The sequence below is a fragment of the Sander vitreus genome, chromosome 7 (genome assembly GCF_031162955.1).
Source record: "Sander vitreus isolate 19-12246 chromosome 7, sanVit1, whole genome shotgun sequence".
Classification (NCBI taxonomy): Eukaryota; Metazoa; Chordata; class Actinopteri; order Perciformes; family Percidae; genus Sander; species Sander vitreus.
The window spans coordinates 30,389,014-30,409,137 of NC_135861.1; the positions used below are offsets into that span (position 1 = coordinate 30,389,014).

At 42.9% G+C, this 20,124-nt stretch overlaps 1 protein-coding gene across 1 annotated transcript in view; it reads right to left on the reverse strand.

Moving 5' to 3' along the window:
* Positions 1-6,537: 6,537 nt before the first annotated feature.
* Positions 6,538-20,124, reverse strand: part of oprl1 (opiate receptor-like 1) — a 110,379-nt gene continuing 96,792 nt past the window's right edge. Inside the window, exon 5 of the mRNA XM_078255913.1 lies at positions 6,538-7,082. Coding sequence (XP_078112039.1) covers positions 6,538-7,082 — 545 coding nt within the window. The remainder of the gene's footprint in view (positions 7,083-20,124) is intronic.

Consider the following 20,124-nt stretch of genomic DNA (forward strand, 5'->3'; position numbering starts at 1 on the left):
TAATTGTTTATTCATTTCATATGCAGAGAAAAATATACAAGTTCAATTTCAAGCTTCAGCAAAAGGTCTCTACGCAAATTGACAACAAGCCAGCTAGCATGGTAGTTCAGTCTGCCAGCTGCAGAACAGGAACAGGTAAGTTTATGCAGCTACAGCCAGAGTCATGGGATACAGCTCTGTCACCTCACCCCAACCAACCACAACCAATATTCAAATCCCACTAATAGCACATTGTGACTAGATAACATCAGTTAATATATAAATTGATAAATACATTTTAACATATAGCTGATGCTCTGACCTAGTCCCAGCCCCAACAAGTGTGGAAACTAAATTAAAGTTTTAAATTTTGTGGATTTGTGGTTGAAAAAAAAGGTGAGGAGAGGTTTAAAAAGTGGGGCCTTGAAAGCAACAACAGCACAAATCTGTCTCATTGTTGAGCCCTAAGAACTGTTTCATTTCATAACTTAGGCAGTGAGCAAAATGCGATCCACAAGTAATACATAGATAAATACCAAAACAGTCTCCCAGACAGCAAAAAAAAACACTAATGCAGCGCTGTTTTTTTTTTCTGATAGCAATAATAGTATTTAACAACATTGACATTGTAATGTTTTTTTTCTTTCTAGATTTGGATTTTTAACAAGTTTTTCATTTGACATTCATATGGTCTGTAAAATGTAAACGGATGAAAGGAATCTCCCTGCTTTCAGATGCATGGAGGTAACAATATGTACCATTACGCTTGGCGAGAAATTATTTTTATTTATACATCGAGAATAACAAGAGAAAGAGGTCAGACGTTAAATGATGATCAGAACCATGTTTTATACTTTTACATTGTAATATTCAAACAGAAAGTTTAAATACAGAGCTAACAGACAGTATAATTATGCTCACTCTGCATTGTTAAACAGAAGGATTTTGCCCTCTCGGAGTCCTCTTTATGTAGTTTTGTGCTACAAAAAAAACACCAAACAGTAATACAAAATATTATAGCATCATCAGTTTTAACAGTGACAGTTAAGCACAAAGAGCCTCACAGCTGCGCTATAGCGTCATAAAGGTGAATCATGTCGAAGCCAGTGTCCTTGATGCTTCGGTCATTTTTCCTACACAAAGTCTGCTAGGTTGTACAAAAGAAGACCAGTATTCATAAATCTATCTCAGAACAGAACCGACAGACTTGATCATAATGCAACTGAATTCACTTCACGTTCAGTCCTTCAGTTTCAAGACTTCAACAGTGAGCTGAAAGAAAAATCCTACGGATTTGCTAATCGGACACTGTAAGTGATAATGTGTGGCGAATCTCGATGTGAGAAAATAATGCACAATTTTGAGGCAAAGCCAAGTCCGTTATTTTCTATATCAGAACACCTTGGAGTTTATTATCGTGCTTGCGGCTTGGTAACCTAAAACAAAGTAAAAGGAGCCGTGGTAAAGTGTTTCATTTTCTTTCAAGCTATTTTTTGTGATCAGTTTTACCCATGGTAACCATTGGTTTCCCTAGAGCAGGGATCTTCAACAAGGGGTCCGAGAGTTCCCTAAAATGCCAACAGGGTTAATGACATTTGATTTATCTCAGATTTTTTAGCAATTGGCAATAAGGTAGTAACACTCTTAATTTAAGGCTAAAGACTTAGGGCGCTTTCACACTTATAGTTTGGTAGATTCGGAGGTGAAGTTGCATTTTTCATGTGGTTCCGTTTGCATTCACACTGCACTTTGTCAAACGCACCAAACACTGATACAAATGTCACACGGTCGAAATGGTCGCTTGTTTATTGAACAGAATATCCGAAACTCGCCGACACTTCTGGTCTCAGAAATAATGGAGCAACACCAAATTTGTTACGTCTTGGGTTTTCTGGTTCTGCTTTGGTGTTTCTCATATTTTAGAAGAAGACGAACAGCTGAAAAGACAGCAAGTGAAGGAGAGGGCCGCCCTGATGAGAGCGAGAGATGATGACGTGTTGTCACACAGATGACGAGCAATGTATAGGTTATGGAGTTGAAAGTTACCGTCTCTTAATTCATGTTTACGTCCTTAAACTGTGTGCAAGGTTTTAATTACAGGCTAGCAAATGTACTGTTTTGGGTAAATTCCTGTATTTGGGTCGGATCGCATTCTCACCTAAAGTGAAACAAACTCGAGATCACTTGGAAGCGATCCGAGACCCCCATTTTCAAGCGGACCAGAGTTCTGTTGTTTGGTCCGCACCAGAGTTGGAATGAGCTTTCACACCGCCCTAAACCAACCGGCTATGCGATGAAACGCGGAGTTCGGTTAAAATGGACCAAACTGCTCAGCAGCAACCTAAGAAAATACAATCTCAAAATGTTATTATTCTCTGGCCTGACGGGTCCTGTCCTCGGCAGCTTTATGAATACAGGTCTGGACTACTATAAACTAACAGCGAAGCACCAGTAAAAACTAGAACACATTTTATCCAGCCAGAGAGCGAACTTCAGTTAACAGACTTGATATTTAAGGCAATGTAAGTTCATAGAATTGTTCCTCTCAAACAAAAGAAGACCAAATTAGGATTTACAATATATGTGCTGCAAAGAGTAAGTGCAGCAAAAAAATTGGTTTGTACAGACATAAGTTAAAAAAAATGCAATTGACAGCAAACCACAACCCTTCGTGACAGCAAACAGTGTCACTTGCTATCCTGAAATCCATCCTGTCATTGAAAAACATAAGCGAAAAAACAAAGATGTTTTAAATTCAAGGTAATCCAATCAAAAATTACCAAATTATATGAAGAGACACAAATATAAAAGTAAAGGGGACACCAACCTCAAAACAGAATCCACGTTAACTCTTGAAGCCTGGACAGCTTAACTGTTAAGTGCCTCTCTGCAACTAGCAGACCATAGGAAACAGGAAAGTGTTAAACTGTGTAACTTTAAAAATGGGGAATCCAATCAAATTGTCATTGGGTTTAATTTCTGACAGCAAACACCATCATGAAACAAATAACTAAATTGAAAACTACCTGTATTTCAATTAGGTTTTTTATCTATATGTAAAAGTAAAAAAGACTTATTGTGACTTGATTATTTTGTTAATAGTACTGAGCAGTTCCAGAAAAATGTGTAAATAGTTTTTAGATAATACTGTGTCTATTGTTTGGCTTAACATGCTTTTTGCGAACATTTTGGCAAGACCTGTTCGTTTTTTGGTTGTCACAATAGCGCAAAAAAAACATTATTAAAATTTTTTTTTACATTTAGACTTGTTATGTGAGATACACATTTCCAGTTAAGAACAGAAATAAGTCATAATGTATTTTATTTATATTTTTGTCAACTAACTGTTGCAGAAGATCTCCACAAGTTGGAATACTGTATCTGGTCTAATGCTGTCAGTATAATTTCCAAAACTGTCCAGGAAAACTGAGACTACCTGCTGTGGTTTCGGTTTCAGGGTTGATTTCCACTTTAAGACACTAAGAAGAGAGAGAGCCCCTTTGCCCCTTGGAGTGGAGTCAGCACACTGTGAACCCATCCTCCTGCTTTGCCACTGTGGTGCTGGGAGTCTAAATGACTCCCTGATAGCACCCCTACCCAACCCCGCCCAATGTCAATGTCCCCACCTCAAGATATCTCAAACCCAGAGTTCAACCACCAACATTCCCAATCCCTACCTAGACCCCAAACCCCATCAGTTACACGTCTGATTCCTCAAACCTGACAGCAGCTACTGAAAAACAGCCCACCCAGATGTGTCATTTTCAAAACATCTGTGATTATATCACCTCTGCTATGTTCACTTTGCTTTTATCCAAAATGCCTAATTACCATGGAGAACTGTTCTTTCCAGAATGGGTCACATTTAGCGGCTTGAGTGAAACAGTTAATGTCCTTCCTTTTAACCTGAAACTGTACACCTGTATCATTTACTAGAAGGTGTTAAACTAATCACATCCCTAAAATGCATCACCTTAGGTGATAATTGCAATGTTACCATCAAAACAAACAGAACTTTGGTTGTTGGCCAGTTACCAACTGAGATAATTAGGGCTGGGTAATAATATATTGTTGGAAATTAGAAGTATGCACATGTTTATAAGAGCCAGACCTTTCCTAAAACTGAGCCCCGGAAACAAACTTTGGTTTCTTTATGCTAGTAAACTTCAGTCTACATCACCACTTAACACTTAATACTCATGTATAGTGTTTACAGTATGGCGAGCCAGAGGTAATGCTAAAAAGTGTGACAAAGCTTTGCAAAAGACAGTGATGGTACAGAAAAATGCAATCACTTCAGGAAAGTCATTTTACACAAAGAGAAAGGTGGTATTTTTCTGCAACAGGTACAAGAATGCAGGTTTTTCATGACCCCATTCAGTCATAATGCTCCAGAATCAGCTAATGTTACAGTACAATGTTCCAGCTGTTTATTTGATCTTTGAACCAGAAAAGAAATTATAATATATATTTCATGAGTTCTGATAAAGTACACTTTATGGAAGCTAAAACATGATCTTTAAACATATTTTGGTTTCTGGTTTTATTCAAATGAAATGCAAATAATCAAAACTTGAATTCAATAAGAGCGAGAATCAGTAAGAAGAATAATAACAGATCAAATCTAAATGAGTGTCAGCCACTCATCATCATTACTAGCAAACACTCATGTATTATTATTATTATCACTAACTGTGGCAATGTTGGCTCAACTGGCCAATCGTGTGACTCTGCTTTCAGGTTTGGGGTAATGTGTATTTCCTTAGATTCATTTTGAAAGTTATTGTCCTGAAAATCTCCACAAGATATGTCCGGTTCAATGGTACAATCACAGATGTGTTGTAATTACCATCTGGTAAGAAGGTTTCAAAAGAATTCTGATTGTTTTTCAATCTTTATTCCAATTAAGAAGAACAAATTCATTATCACTAATCACTTTGTCATTGTCATGTTTTCTAAGTGCTTGAAACATATATTGTGACAGCTTTTTCGAATGCATTATTTTTGCCCATAATGTTATGTCAAGATTATGTTTATTGAAAACCTTTTGAAAAGTCCTAGCTGCAAATTTGATATGGGTACATCTACCCTTGGATACAGGCTAATTGAGATTTCATGTGTGGACCCCCCACATACAGGCACTGTCATTCATCTTGTGTCCTAAAACACAGCAAGAAGAAGATGGGTTAATACCCAGGCTGGGCTTGTCCCAAACATGGATTCTTTTGTTGAGTTTTTGCTGTTCTCTCAGGTCTTACCAGCTTCCCCCCACCCCAAACTCCAAATTTGCAATGCCTCAGTTGGTCATAGAAAGTTTTCAAAAATGACAAAACTCTAAGAAACTTGTTGGACAGAGTTTCTCAGGCTTATTTTTCTTCAGAACACATGACAAATGTTGCTCCTATGAGACATAACATTCATGTGACCCGTTCTGGATCCATAGACACAGTTGCAAGGAATATTGTTCAGGAGTAGCGTGTTGCACATTGTTCTTTTTCTCTATGCCAGCTATTGTTTGCAGGTATTACATCCAACTTCCTGTCTACAGGATGAAATATCACATTATACTTTGTGTACCCATTTAAGTCCTTATAAGGGCCCAGCAGCATATTACAATTAGGTCGACCCATTTTAAGAGAAACCATCACAATAAAGACCCCCATACTGGGATCACTGTTGGACACACTCATGACATAAAGTTCTTTAGTCTGAAACACGAACTGATAAAGATACAATAAACTGTAGTGAACGTGTTCATTCTCTATTTCACACTTGCAGAAAGCTTTACTCTTCCTTGGCAGGTTTTCAGTCCATGGTCCTTACCGCCAGACAGCCACAATCCGTGCTTCCATTGTTGTTTATATTCTTTCTACAAGCACCAAAGTAGTACATGGTGATTTTGGTATCTGCACTACTTGTATTATTCCTACTGTTTATATGCTCTCTCTAAATGTTTAGCCCCAACCCCTGCCTTCACCCAAGTAGAGTCAGACATATTTCTAGAGATGCAGCAACTGGGTATCAGCTTCAGTTGGCAGATGCCGTTTTTGTTAGTTAGGCTGTTGTTTTTGGAGCTGCAATAAGTTTCAAATAATGCTGTCACCTCACCACGTATAGATAGTTGAATCATTGAGCAAGTCTTACATTCCAAAACAACTTACCGTCTCAGCGGAATTCGGGCCATAGTCATTCTAAAATCCAGGATCCATAATGGTTTGAACTTCTCCCATATCTGGCACCATCCCCTACCAAGATGTCCACCACCCTTTCCACCCAATCTTTCAACCTATCCCATTTCCCTTTTACCCATGAACTGTAAGCAACCTATAGGTCCTATGCTTGTCATACCCATCCATATTCTTAAATTATTTTCCTTTCAACTCCATCCTCCTCATCTCCCTCCCCCCCACCCCAGGCCAGCCTTCTAGTTGGGGGGCGGGGGGGCTTGTGCCGCTAGAGAGCTGTAATCTGAGTCAATTCTGTGTTTGAGTTCCCTGTCCCCTGGTTCTCTCTCCTCTGTTCGGGGTCTACCCCTACCAAGGGGAGCTCCACGCCTAGTCATGCTGGATTAGGGGTCCCTCCTCCATGCCCCCCACCATCAGCCTTGCAGCTGTAAGCTGCTGCCACCTCCCTAGCAATGCTCCTCATCCTGCCCGACTGCTGGGTGTCGAGGTGGAATGGCGACGGGTTGCAAAACTCGCGGAAGCAGCGTTTGAAATTCTCATCCAGGAAGGCGTAGAGCACGGGATTCAAGCTGCTGTTGACATAGCCCAGCGCGATGCAGAAGTGCATCAGGACCACCGTGAAAAAGCTGCTCATGTTGAAGCCAAGTGACTGAGCCAAGACCATGATCTGGATGGGGGTCCAACAGACGACAAATGCTGCCACCACCACCAGGACCATCCTGGTGATGCGCCGCAGGTTGCGGTCTTTCTCCTTCGAGCCAGAGAGGATGCGAACGTTGCGCAGGCGCTTGACCATCAGGCTGTAGCAGATGCTGATGATCGCCACGGGGATGAGGAAGGAGAAGAGGAAAACGCCGGTGCCGAAGACAGGGTCCCAGTTATCCTTTGGCTCAGGTAAAACCACGATGCACTCAACGCCTAGATGAATTGGAGGAGAGGAAGAGAAGAAGAGAGATAAAAGAAAAGTTACATACGTGCAGGGGGGGGGTGCTTGGGATTTCCCCCTTTCTGGTGTATATATCCCTGCCTCTACTGAGTTATTTTTATCCCACACTGAAACATGAACACAGGGTACAACGTAGCGACAGAGTAGGTCCTGGATGTCTGCATCCTAAGTTGGGATAAAGACTGGAAGCAAAGACAAACTGCTAGTCTTGCTCTCTTAAAAGTGAAAAAAAAATATGATCAATCTTTTAGATTTTATTGAGCAGCAACCGTCAACAAAGACACTGGTGACTCCTAGATGGATTGGTGACTAGCTTACTAGCTATCATGACAGCTTTCAAGATGTTGGAAGGTCTAGTTTTTCACTTCTGACAAAGCCATTCCTCCTGCTTCCAGTCTTTGTGCTAAGTTAGGCTTAACACATCTGGAAGCACAACAAGGAAATTGATATAAGTCATCTAATGTGACTGTAGATATTATCAAAGTTAAACCATCATTTACACAACATGCAATTAAACTGGGATAAAACCGACTTTGTATATTACAGGAAACAATGTGGGTTACCGGTATATCTGAATAATAATTGTTCATTACAAATGCAAATTACTAATGTAGATTAGGCAGTGATACTAATAATAGAAGACAGGCACACATAATTAAGGAAAGAAAAAACATATTTGCATTGAGTGGATATGATGATAGAGGTACAAAGGAGACAAAGTGGGGCAGGAAATATTAACTATGATGGGAGAGTAAGTTTTCCCAGTGTTTAATCAGTTCAATCCTAATACAGTCTGCAGCTAAAGGAGGATGAAGACAGGGTGGGAGGAAGAACACTGGAAGATGAATGTGTCTGGACATATATAGAGATAAGAAGAGGCAGGTCAAAGAAAAGAAAGAATGATGACAGTAGAGTTTTGAAAGAAACGGGTGTGCTGGTCAGATTTTGCATTTAAAAGGCGAAAGTAAATGTTCTTTAATATATTTCAACAAAGTAGTACATGGTAACAGCAAACATACACTGTTAGAAAAGTCTGTCGAAATACGGGATAATATACTGTGTTGATATGAAGGAATTTTCTTTAATGATTTTTCTGTTTTGATAAACAGAAATGTCAAGTTAAAGGTAAAGGTACAGAGGATATACTTTTTGAATAAAAAGAAATCTAGTCTATACAGTCTATACTGTATGTCTAATACATTAGGCCGGCAATACCTCATCCGAGGGAAGGTCCACGCCCCTTTCTTGGTGGAAAACAATACAGCGTTCCCCATAAACGACAACAGCGTAAACAACAGTGGAAGTTTAACATCGCTCCAAAACTTTAAACAAACCGTTTTGAATCAAACTAAATCTCAGCCTATAGATCGAACAGTTGGTTATTAATAACTAATTACAGACGACACTCACCCTAACAATCAGATTTGTGGTGGCAGTATGCGGCCACCGTGTTATCGGGTCATTGATTCACTGATACAGGGGAAGACTGAGGGGACACGACGGTGATCAACCTCGTGACAATCAGGTTCAGGCAAGGTCAGAAAATAAATATTAGACGTGTATAAAACAAACAATCCATCCACACATTCCATCCAATCCATACACATTATATGTATGTAAACTGTTAGACCGGGTAGATAAGGCAGGACACACGCACGCACGCACGCACGGACACACACACACACACACACACACACACACACACACACACACACACACACAGCAGAATAGACTGCATAAATAGTCGAGATAAAGCCAGATCAAACAAATAGGAATAGGAACTGCTGAAAGAAAAAGTTGGTCTATTATTCCATTTGGTGGATGCTTTTATCTGTTGCATCTCACAGGGCCACGAGAGTGCATGAATTATAGTATGTGTGGGTCTCCGTAGTAAAAATGGAAGCCGTAGCCTCGGCTTCATTACTGCCACGCTCCAGCCATTGATCACAAACACAATAAATGTCTGTTTGAAAAGGACAGGGAAAGTAATAACCTGCTTGATGGGGCTGTGCAGTTTATGTGTTTTATAAACATGGTTGTAAATGGCTCTCTGGTAGAAATGCAACACCAGACAAATATGTATATGTATAATATCCTGACTCAACTTTGACAGTCTGCGATTATCCATAAACATCCTCGATCTGATCATCTGATCTGATGTGTAGTTTCTGTTGCCCCTAAGTAATGATACAAAACCGTTGGCGCGTCCACATGATACAAGCCTTCCATAGAGGTTCCCTACTCTGTATCTCTTTCAGCTAAGGGACCCCTGGCCTAAAAAACGTTCCAGACACCTGCGCTAACATGACTGCAGATCATCTTCTCATTTTCATCTTGTCCTCTCATCCGTCTTTATCTCGAGGAAACTGCTTCCTCTCTGTCTATTTCCCTCCATTCTTCAGACAATGCTGACATTTCCAACAGCAAAAACCTTGCGGACAGTTTGATTTAATATCCATAATTTCTCATTCTGCTTCAGAGACAGGCTGACAGCTTCCCACCTAAATAACTACAGATCCAGCCTCCAAACAGCTACATCATAATTATAAAACAGTTTATGAGGAACTTTTAAATCTCTGTGGACATTTGGGGCTCAGGTTTGGGTGAAGACATTTACTTCCACCAATCCAGGTTTACTTCTCTCAGGACAACAGCTATGATTTAGGTGCTATCCTGATCCAAGGATCAGGATAGCACCTAAATCATGGTGGCAGCTGTCGCCGTGGTCCTGCTGTACGCCTTGCTGTGCCCTATTACACCCTGCTACACTCTGCAATGCCCAGCTACGACTTGCTACGTCCTGCCACGCCCTGCTGTGCCCTGCTATGCCCTGTAGCGCCCTGCAGTGTCCTGCAACACCATGAACTACTACAGCTACTATTTCTAGTCATTATCTTTATTGTGACTATTATTGCCATTGTCCATCACACCCCCAACCGGCACCGTCAGACACCGCCTACCAAGAGCCTGGGTCTGTCCGAGGTTTCTTCCTAAAGGGAGTTTTTCCATGCCACTGTCACATTTACGCACTTATGCATGCTCCTGGGGGAATCACTGGAATTGTTGGGTCTTTGTAAATTGAGTGTGGTCTAGACCTACTCTATCTGTTGAGTGTCCTGAGATAACTTTTGTTATGATTTGATACTATAAATAAAATTGAATTGAATTGAATTGGACAGGCTTTCTACTGGGAGAGATGTTTTTCCGATGAAAGAAATGACCAAAATACCAAATTTAATCAAAATCCCTTTTTATACTTTACCCATACTGCCCACTGCATTCATGCAAACACATTATCACACATGAAAACACACACAAACATGCAATATCATAAAAATATGTTTATAGGTTTACAACGAATACATGTGCTTTTAGTTTGACAAGAGATATTGAATACCTCAGCTCTCATCTCTCTGCGGAGCTGATAGGCAGAGATCCCAGAGACAGGATTTATTGCCGTGCCATTAAGGGTTCTCTGAAGTGCTGGACGCTGCATGCGATAAAGGTCAAGCAGCAATCACTCGATAGCTGTTAGCAGCAGTCACTCAATGGAGGTTTTGAAATATCTCACCTTTTTGAAATGTCAATGCATGACTTTTACTTTTACTTCTGTTTCTACACAAACCAGTGTTGCCATTTTTTTTCGAAGCACACAATGAGATAGTATTCACAATCAGTCCAGATTAACCTTCATAGATACAAGGCTTAATGTCAAGCAAATTGTGTTATAATGTCCTGTTGCTACAACAAATATTGCTCAACTCATAGTTCCTCTTAAGTTAGATTATCTGCACCATGTTTCAGTGTATTTATCATTAGGTCTTTTTTTTTGTTCTATGAGTTTCTAAGATTTTCTATCCACTTTCTCCGAAATAAAAATCTGTGATGAATCTGAGACTGGAGAAAAACTGTTGTGGTTTGCATATTTCTGTTGCTGTTTCCTGTTTTGTATATGTGTTGTTGTTATTGGGTATTTTTCTGTTCTCCTGTTTTCACTGTGTATTATTCTGAATAGTGTATATTTCTGTTTCCTGTTTTATTTTGATAGTCTGTTTTCTGTCTTGTCTTGTCTAGTTTTGCTTCCTGTGTTTTCCCGCCTTGTCTGATTGTCCTACCCCGCCCTGATGTGTTTCACCTGCTGTATCACCTGTCCCTTATTTGCTCATTACCTCGTGTATTTAGCCTCTGTGTTCCCGTTGTCTCGTGTCAGATCATTTTGTGTAGGTTTTGTTTTGGTTGCTGTCGTGTTTCCCCGTGTCAGCTTTAGTCAGTTCTGTGCTTCCTGTTTTTGTGCTTCCTTTGTTTTTTGGATTCCCTTTTACTTCTTTCTGGAATTGTTTTATGCCTGCTGAAACCCTCAGGACTCCCTTGGTTTATTATTGTGTTTTGATAAAATAAATCCTCAGCTCACACTTTCTCCTGCCTGCCTGCCTGCCTGCTCTCTGTTTGGGTCCTATTATTCCCGTAACGTAACAAAAACATGCTCTGGTTTATTGGCATTTCTTTAAACCAATCACAATCATCTCGTGCCGGACATGATGACAATGTCTTGTGCCTGAGAAAACTCAGATTGGACAGATAGTCTAGGTAGCTGTCTGGATTTACCCTGCAGAGATCTGAGGATCAGTTAACCATAGTCCTTAAAAATCCACCGGAGTTTAAAATGCCAACACAAAGAAAGCGGAAGGTAACGGACATCTGGCCAAAAATGACACATATCTGGTGGAATTTCCGGCGGCAACGAAACAATCCCGGAAATGAAACGTTGTCCATATAGACTACTGCTAACTGTACTCTGGAGGGCGACACACCGGTTCTAAATCTGTGACACTTGATGTCTCCAGTTGCCTCTTCGTACTTGTGCCCCAGCCAACTAGTAGTAGTCACGAGTGCAGCGAAAGAAAGGACGGGATCCCTCACTGGCTTGACGCTCCCATGAACTAAACCCAGTTGTGTAGATGGTAATCCTCGATTTGTGAAAACTCTAGAGAGACTCTCTGACCAACAATTTATCCTAAACTTAACCATTCGAGGTCAATGCCTACACTAATTTACCTAAACCATTTCGGGAAATTTTTTGAAAATCTTGGGTTACCATGTGTACACGACTACCAAAACCTTCTTCGGAACGATAGGCCACAGCGGTCATCAACTCTTTTGATTAACATTCAGTGTCAATCAACAGGCCATGAGACACTGCTGTTTTTAAAATAGACAATTCTTAAAAAGCTTCTCCGGGAACCATCACCTTATCGTGGTGGAGAGGTTTGTGTGTCCCTATGAACCTGAGGGCTGTGTTGTCTGGAGCTTTGTGCTCCTGGTAGGGTCTCCCAAGGCAAAGTGGTCTCAGGTGAGGGGCCAGACAAAGAATGGTTCAAAAATCCTATGAAAAATCGAGGAAGGGATGAAGTGACCCTGCCCGGAGGAAGCCCGGGGCCCCCGTCTGGAGCCAGGCCCAGATGGAGGGCTCGTCAGCGAGCGTCTGGTGGCCGGGTTTGCCACGGAGCCCGGTCGGGCACAGCCCGAAAAAGCTACGTGGCGGACATCCCTCCATCCCATGGGCCCACCACCTGTGGGAGGAACCGCTGGGGTCGGGTCCGCTGCCACATGGGTGGCAGTGAAGGTCAGGGGCCTCGACGGACCAGACCCGGGCAGCAGAGGCTGGCTCTGGGGGACGTGGAATGTCACCTCTGTGGGGGAAGGAGCCGGAACTTTGTGCGGGAGGTGGAGCGCTACCGGTTAGATCTGGTGGGGCTTACCTCTACGCACAGTCTTGGTTCTGGAACCATACTCCTGGATAGGGGTTGGACTCTTTTCTTCTCCGGAGTTGCCCAGGGTGTGAGGCGCCGGGCGGGTGTGGGGATACTCACAAGCCCCTCGGCTGAGCGCCGCACGTTGGAGTTTAACCCGGTGGACGAGAGGGTCGCCTCCCTACGCCTGCGGGTTGTGGGGGGGAAAACTCTGACTGTTGTTTGTGCATATGCACCAAACAAGAGTTCAGAGTATTCGGCCTTCTTGGAGACCTTGAGTGGAGTCCTGCATGGGGGCTCCAGTCGGGGACTCCATAGTTCTGCTGGGGGGGACTTCAACGCGCACGTGGGTAATGATGGAGACACATGGAGAGGCGTGATTGGGAGGAATGGCCTCCCTGATCTAAACCAGAGTGGTTGTTTGTTGTTGGACTTCGGTGCTAGTCATGGATTGTCTATAACGAACACCATGTTCGAACATAGGGATGCTCATAAGTGTACTTGGTACCAGAGCACCCTAGGCCAAAGGTCAATGATCGATTTTATAATCGTTTCATCTGATCTGAGGCCATATGTTTTGGACACTCGGGTGAAGAGAGGGGCGGAGCTGTCAACCGATCACCATCTGGTGGTGAGTTGGGTCAGGGGGTGGGGGAAGACTCTGGACAGACTTGGTAAGCCCAAACGGGTACTGCGGGTAAATTGGGAACATCTGGAGGAGGCCCCTATCCGACAGACTTTCAACTCACACCTCCGGCGGAGCTTTTCGTGCATCCCTGTGGAGGCTGGGGCCATTGAACCCGAGTGGACAATGTTCAAAGTTTCCATTGCTGAAACTGCGGTGAGGAGCTGTGGTCTTAGGGTCTTAGGTGCCTCAAGGGGCGGTAACCCACGAACACCGTGGTGGACACCGGTGGTCAGGGAAGCCGTCCGACTGAAGAAGGAGTCTTTCCGGGATATGTTATCCCAGACGACTCCGGAGGCAGTTGCAAGGTACCGAAGGGCCCGAAGGGCTGCAGCCTCTGCCGCGAAAGAGGCAAAGCAGCGTGTGTGGGAGAAGTTCGGAGAAGACATGGAGAAGGACTTTCGGTCGGCACCAAGGTACTTCTGAAAACCGTTCGCCACCTCAGGAGGGGGGAAGCGGGGAACCATCCAAGCTGTGTACAGTAAGGATGGGACGCTGTTGACCTCAACTGAGGAGGTAATAGGGCGGTGGAAGGAGCACTTTGAGGAACTCCTAAATCCGACTAATACGCCCTCTATGGTAGAGGCAGAGCTGGAGGATGAGGGGGGGATTGGCATCAATTTCCCTGGTGGAGGTTGCTGAGGTAGTTAAACAACTCCACAGTGGCAAAGCCCCAGGAATTGATGAGATCCGTCCAGAAATGCTTAAAGCTCTGGGTGTGGAGGGGTTGTCTTGGTTGACACGCTCTTCAACATTGCGTGGAAGTCTGGGACGGTGCCTAAGGAGTGGCAGACCGGGGTGGTGGTTCCCTTTTAAAAAAGGGGGGACCAGAGGGTGTGTGCCAATTACAGGGGTATCACACTTCTCAGCCTCCCGGTAAAGTCTACTCCAAGGTGCTGGAAAGGAGGGTTCGGTCGATAGTCGAATCTCAGGTTGAAGAGGAACAATGCGGATTCCGTCCTGGTCGTGGACCAACGGACCAGATCTTTACTCTCGCAAGGATCCTGGAGGGAGCCTGGGACTATGCCCAACCAGTCTACATGTGTTTTGTGGATCTGGAGAAGGGCGTATGACCGGGTGCCCCGGGAGATACTGTGGGAGGTGCTGCGGGAGTACGGGGTGAGGGGGGTCCCTTCTCAGGGCCATCCAATCTCTGTACGACCAAAGCGAGAGCTGTGTCCGGGTTCTCGGCAGTAAGTCGGACTCGCTTCAGGTGAGAGTTGGCCTCCGCCAGGGCTGCGCTTTGTCACCAATCCTGTTTGTAGTATTTATGGACAGGATATCGAGGCGTAGTCGGGTGGAGAGGGGTTGCAGTTCGGTGGGCTGGGGATCTCATCGCTGCTTTTTGCAGATGATGTGGTCCTGATGGCATCATCGGCCTGTGACCTTCAGCACTCACTGGATCGGTTCGCAGCCGAGTGTGAAGCGGCTGGGATGAGGATCAGCACCTCTAAATCGGAGGCCATGGTTCTCAGCAGGAAACCGATGGAGTGCCTTCTCCAGGTAGGGAATGAGTCCTTACCCCAAGTGAAGGAGTTCAAGTACCTTGGGGTCTTGTTCGCGAGTGAGGGGACAATGGAGCGGGAGATTGGTCGGAGAATCGGCACAGCAGGTGCGGTATTACATTCAATTTATCGCACCGTTAGACGAAAAAGAGAGCTGAGCCAGAAGGCAAAGCTCTCAATCTACCGGTCAGTTTTTGTTCCTACCCTCACCTATGGTCATGAAGGCTGGGTCATGACCGAAAGAACAAGATCCAGGGTACAAGCGGCCGAAATGGGTTTCCTCAGGAGGGTAGCTGGCGTCTCCCTTAGAGATAGGGTGAGAAGCTCAGTTATCCGTGAGGAGCTCGGAGTAGAGCCGCTGCTCCTTTGCGTCGAAAGGAGCCAGTTGAGGTGGTTCGGGCATCTGGTAAGGATGCCCCCTGGGCACCTCCCTAGGGAGGTGTTCCAGGCACGTCCAGCTGGGAGGAGGCCTCGGGGGAGACCCAGGACTAGGTGGAGGGATTATATCTCTAACCTGGCCTGGGAACACCTCGGGATCCCCCAGTCGGAGCTGGTTAATGTGGCCCGGGAAAGGGAAGTTTGGGGTCCCCTGCTGGAGCTGCTACCCCCGCGACCCGACCCCGGATAAGCGGATGAAGATGGATGGATGGATGGATATACTTAAATACAAATGTTGAGGTACTTGTACTTTACTTGAGTCTTTTCTTTTCATGCCACTTTCTACTTCTACTCTTCTACATTTCAGAGAGAAATATTACTCTTTCTCCACTACATTCATCTGACAGCTTTAGTTACTAGTTACTTTACACATTAAGACTTCTGCACACAAAACACATGTAGTTTATAAAATCTGATGTTTTATTATAAATGAAACTATCCAACAATATAACGGCCTACAAATCTCTAACCTGGCCTGGGAACGCCTCGGGATCCCCCAGTCGGAGCTGGTTAATGTGGCCCGGGAAAGGGAAGTTTGGGGTCCCCTGCTGGAGCTGCTACCCCCTCGACCCGACCCCGGATAAGCGGATGAAGATGGATGGATGGATGGAATTCTTAAAAAGGGTGCATATTAATTCCTAGGATAATTGGCTGTGCCAGAAGACTGTTTAGAGTGCATTGGTTTTGGTTTGTTAGCAACATATCTTAAACTACTGTTTGGTTGCTGTTTCGACTAAATGCTAGTATGCTACTATGGTGGGACTGAGAACTCGCAATTGGAGAATAATAATAACCAGAAAAACGGGTCTCAAAGGACATACTGTACATTTAAAATCTGACCGGCAACATGACTTTAACGGCCAACTGTAGGTCTGCTCCGTCTCCAGATCATATTGGAGGACTGTAGAACAAGATTTATATCTAAACACAAAACTTAACTTAAAACTTAAGTACAGGAAGAAGTCTCCTGGGGAACGCTTTTTTGTCTAATCGTTTTCTTTCCACTTAGAATTTTGACCCTTATCTTTTACCATATCTAATGTTTCTTTTGTCTTTTTCACAGTGTTTTTCTCCATTCATTATCTCTGTCATCAGTTCCTTTCATATCTTTCTTTCTTTCCTTCCTTCCTTCTTTTATATATAAACCAGGGATGTGTGTCCCATCCTGGTTTTCATTTCACAGTTGGTGATTCTCCACCTCTGCTTTCGTTCTTCTCATTTATCACTTCTTTCCTCTCTATTGCATTTTGCCCACGTCTTATTTTTTATTTTCCTCCAGCTTGGATCGTCTGTATTTTCCTCTCACTTTGGCTGCACTCTCAACTATTTTTTTTTCAATTCCTCGATGTTGCTGTATCTTACTTTCCTCACGTGTAGTTCAGACCTGTTATTTTCTCTTTTAGTCAATTTTTCTTAAACCTCTCCAATCATCAGCTTTTTTTCTGTTCTTTTACTTTCACATTCTCTTCCTGTCTTTACCTTTTCTCTCTGTGTTAAATAACGTTTCCCTTCTTCAATTGGCCTTTCTCTGCTCTCTGGTTGTTTTATGTCCTGTTTTTCTCTCTCTTAGTGCTAATCTCCTTTGCCCTTTCCCTCTTTCATTTTCAATCAGAGCTTAACGGCATTCTTTCTTTTGTTCCTTTCTTCCTTTCACTTTCTCTCACTTTGTCACTCATCATTTCTTCATTTTCTTTCCTCTCCTCCCCCTATATCTTCCATTTTATATCTGAGGAGAATGTAGCTCAACTGTGACCGCCCAACGGATCTGGTTGCTTTAAAGTGTTTTTCCCCGTTCAATTGTTCCATTGACGTTTCAAAAAATTGCTTTTATAAAGAGCATTGAGTCTGGGCAACTTGTTCTCACTCCGAACTCGTAAAATACGGATGTTTGGACAGTGGCTGTCATTGTCTGAAGCTACGCAAAAAGCGCCCTTCAGCGTGTTTGTAGAACGCACCAGGAGCTACAACAGCTACACAGGGTTTGAAGATGACGTAGCACTAAGAGCGACCACGGTAGCAAGTAGTATGAAAGCCCGAAAATCCGCATAGGGAGGTTGGTTGGGGTGGTGGATGGGTCAAACAACACAGGACTTTCTCCCAGGAGACCAGGGATTGTGTCCCACGTGTCACGTTTCCTGAACCCAACCGTCGCTTTCTTCTTTTACTAAACCCAACCGTCCGTTCTTGTCTTCCTAAACCCAACCGTCCCGTTCTTGTTTTCCTAAACCCAACCGTCCCATTCTTCCCGCGTGTCATGGAAACGTAAGCCCACCCACGACCTTTTCCTTAACCTAACTGCGTCAAAAGTGAAGCCAATAGTCCCGACCAAGCGCGTTTAGATATGACGCGAAAGGAGACTTTTATCGTCAATACCAACGCTAAAGGCACCTGATCAAGCGTCCATATTTTACGCGATGGGAGTGACAATCTGTTGGTCTGGTACCAAGCCAACCAGCTATGAGAGGAGATGGACCATAAAACATTGATGTGGCGCAAAGGAACATTTTGAAAACGGAAAAGAGGTACAAGACTGTGTACAGAAACAATCACAGACTTCAATGGTAGCTCGCTCGAATCGTTCGCAGTTTCACAGGTAGGGTAAACACTTCCATGGTAACAGTGAGCTCTTCCAATCAGATGTCGCTGTTATGCTTAGGTGGGTAGTGTAGTGTTTCGCCATAAGATCGCAAATTAAAATGCGGAACCGGAATGCTGTTTACGTAACCTGTATCAAATTCTAACATTGTCATTCAGAATATGGAACATTGGTGTGCATGTTAATGTAGTCACTGTTTTTGTCTCATTGTAGATTGGCCTCTGCCTGTCCGTGGCCTGTTCACTTTTGTTTCGGCTGTGGAGCATTGCCTCACATTTTCCGTTTGTATTATTAATAAAATGTACTGATAATTTTGTAACAAGCGCCTCCCATCCTTCATTCAGTTATCAATGGTTACTCTGTGTTTATAGGGTTTATAGGGTTGTAACATATGATAATACAATCTCACTGCTAGAATCGTGGTTCATCAATGTCAATGCAACTTGATATGTTTAATTGCATGGGTTACTGATAAAGCAGTGATGCATAAAATGAAATTGTCATGTGTAATTACCTTTGGTAACATTTAACATTTTAAAGTACAAGTCAGCAATGGAATAACTATTCAGACTTAAGTGGTAGCAAAACTGTATAGTCAGCACTGAAATGCAGGAAGCCCCCTTAGTTACATACTTATTGGATAATAATGACATAATGACAAATACCAGTGTACTACAACCTAAGCCAAAAGAAATGACTGTTCACAAGTACTAATCATAGACAGCTCCTATATTGGGCTTCTTGAGATATTGCTCTCTGAAACAAAAATGTCAACTTCATTGTAGTGCTACATTAAAAGTCAGGGAATTATCATTTCAAGTCGTTAATATTCGTCCTCTGGGGACCATGAATGTTGTACGAAATGTCCCGACAATCCATCTTGTGATGTTTCAGTTTGGACTAAAGTGGTGGACCAATCATCTGACATTGCAATCATTTGAGCCATGCTAGTAGACATTTTAAAAAATGTAAAAGGCTTGTGCAGCATTGCTGGAAGTCTGAGTGCTCTGAGTGCTTCATATTTCAGTTTGACTGCTTTGGGATTGACAAGCAATGACAAACCTGATCAACAATTTATGAAGGCAGAGCCTGAGCAATAATGAATGCTACTATTTCAAAAAAAAGAAAACTGGCCTTTGTATCATGTTAAGGGTTGAGATCATTATGTGCTGGTCCTAATGATTTCAGTCTCTGTGGGTTGAAGCCAGTCTCTTGTGGATTTAAGAATATATTCAGCCTCAGGACTGTTTTCCACTTATTGAGTAAAATATCCTGCAAAGAAACAAAAGTTCCCATCACCGGTCACAATCCATCCTCCTGTCAGAGAGCTTGTGGTTTATAGAGTCGTAACATATATAAATAGATACATTTAAATATTAAATGGTTTTGGAGGGTTAAAAGGATGGAAGTAATCAATGTATGCTTTAATTCAGGTTTCAGTCTAATACTCCTAATTACTTCCTGCAACTTCCAGCTGACAAATTTGACTGTAGCAACTGTGGACTTATATAACTGTGTGTGTGTAAAAAGTGACAGTATATGACAATGTTTCATCCTGTGCATGACATTTGTATGTTTGCAGGTCATTTCACATTGTAGCTTCAGGCAAAACACATGGGGTGAACAAAGATCACACGCATGACTGTCAGAAGGCTGTGAGTGTGTGTGTGTGTGTGTGTGTGTGTGTGTGTGTGTGTGTGTGGTGTAGTGACATTTTCACAGGTTGGCATGTTCTGGCACACTATTCTCAGTTGCTTTCTTGACACACATTTGATCGCTGGACTTTTTATTCAGACAATTTCTCTTCAATGTCTCATCCCTAAACTAAACATTAGTGCACACTCTATACACTAAACCATTCAGCCTCTCTCTCTTTTTCTCATGTTTAACAGCTATTTAGTGTATTTATTGTTTATTTCATATTCATGTTTACTATGTTTGTTTATATATGCACCAACCACCAAGGCAAATTCCTTGTGTTACTTACTTGGCATTATATCATTCTCTGATTCTGATAATCCAAATACAGAACTATAAGAA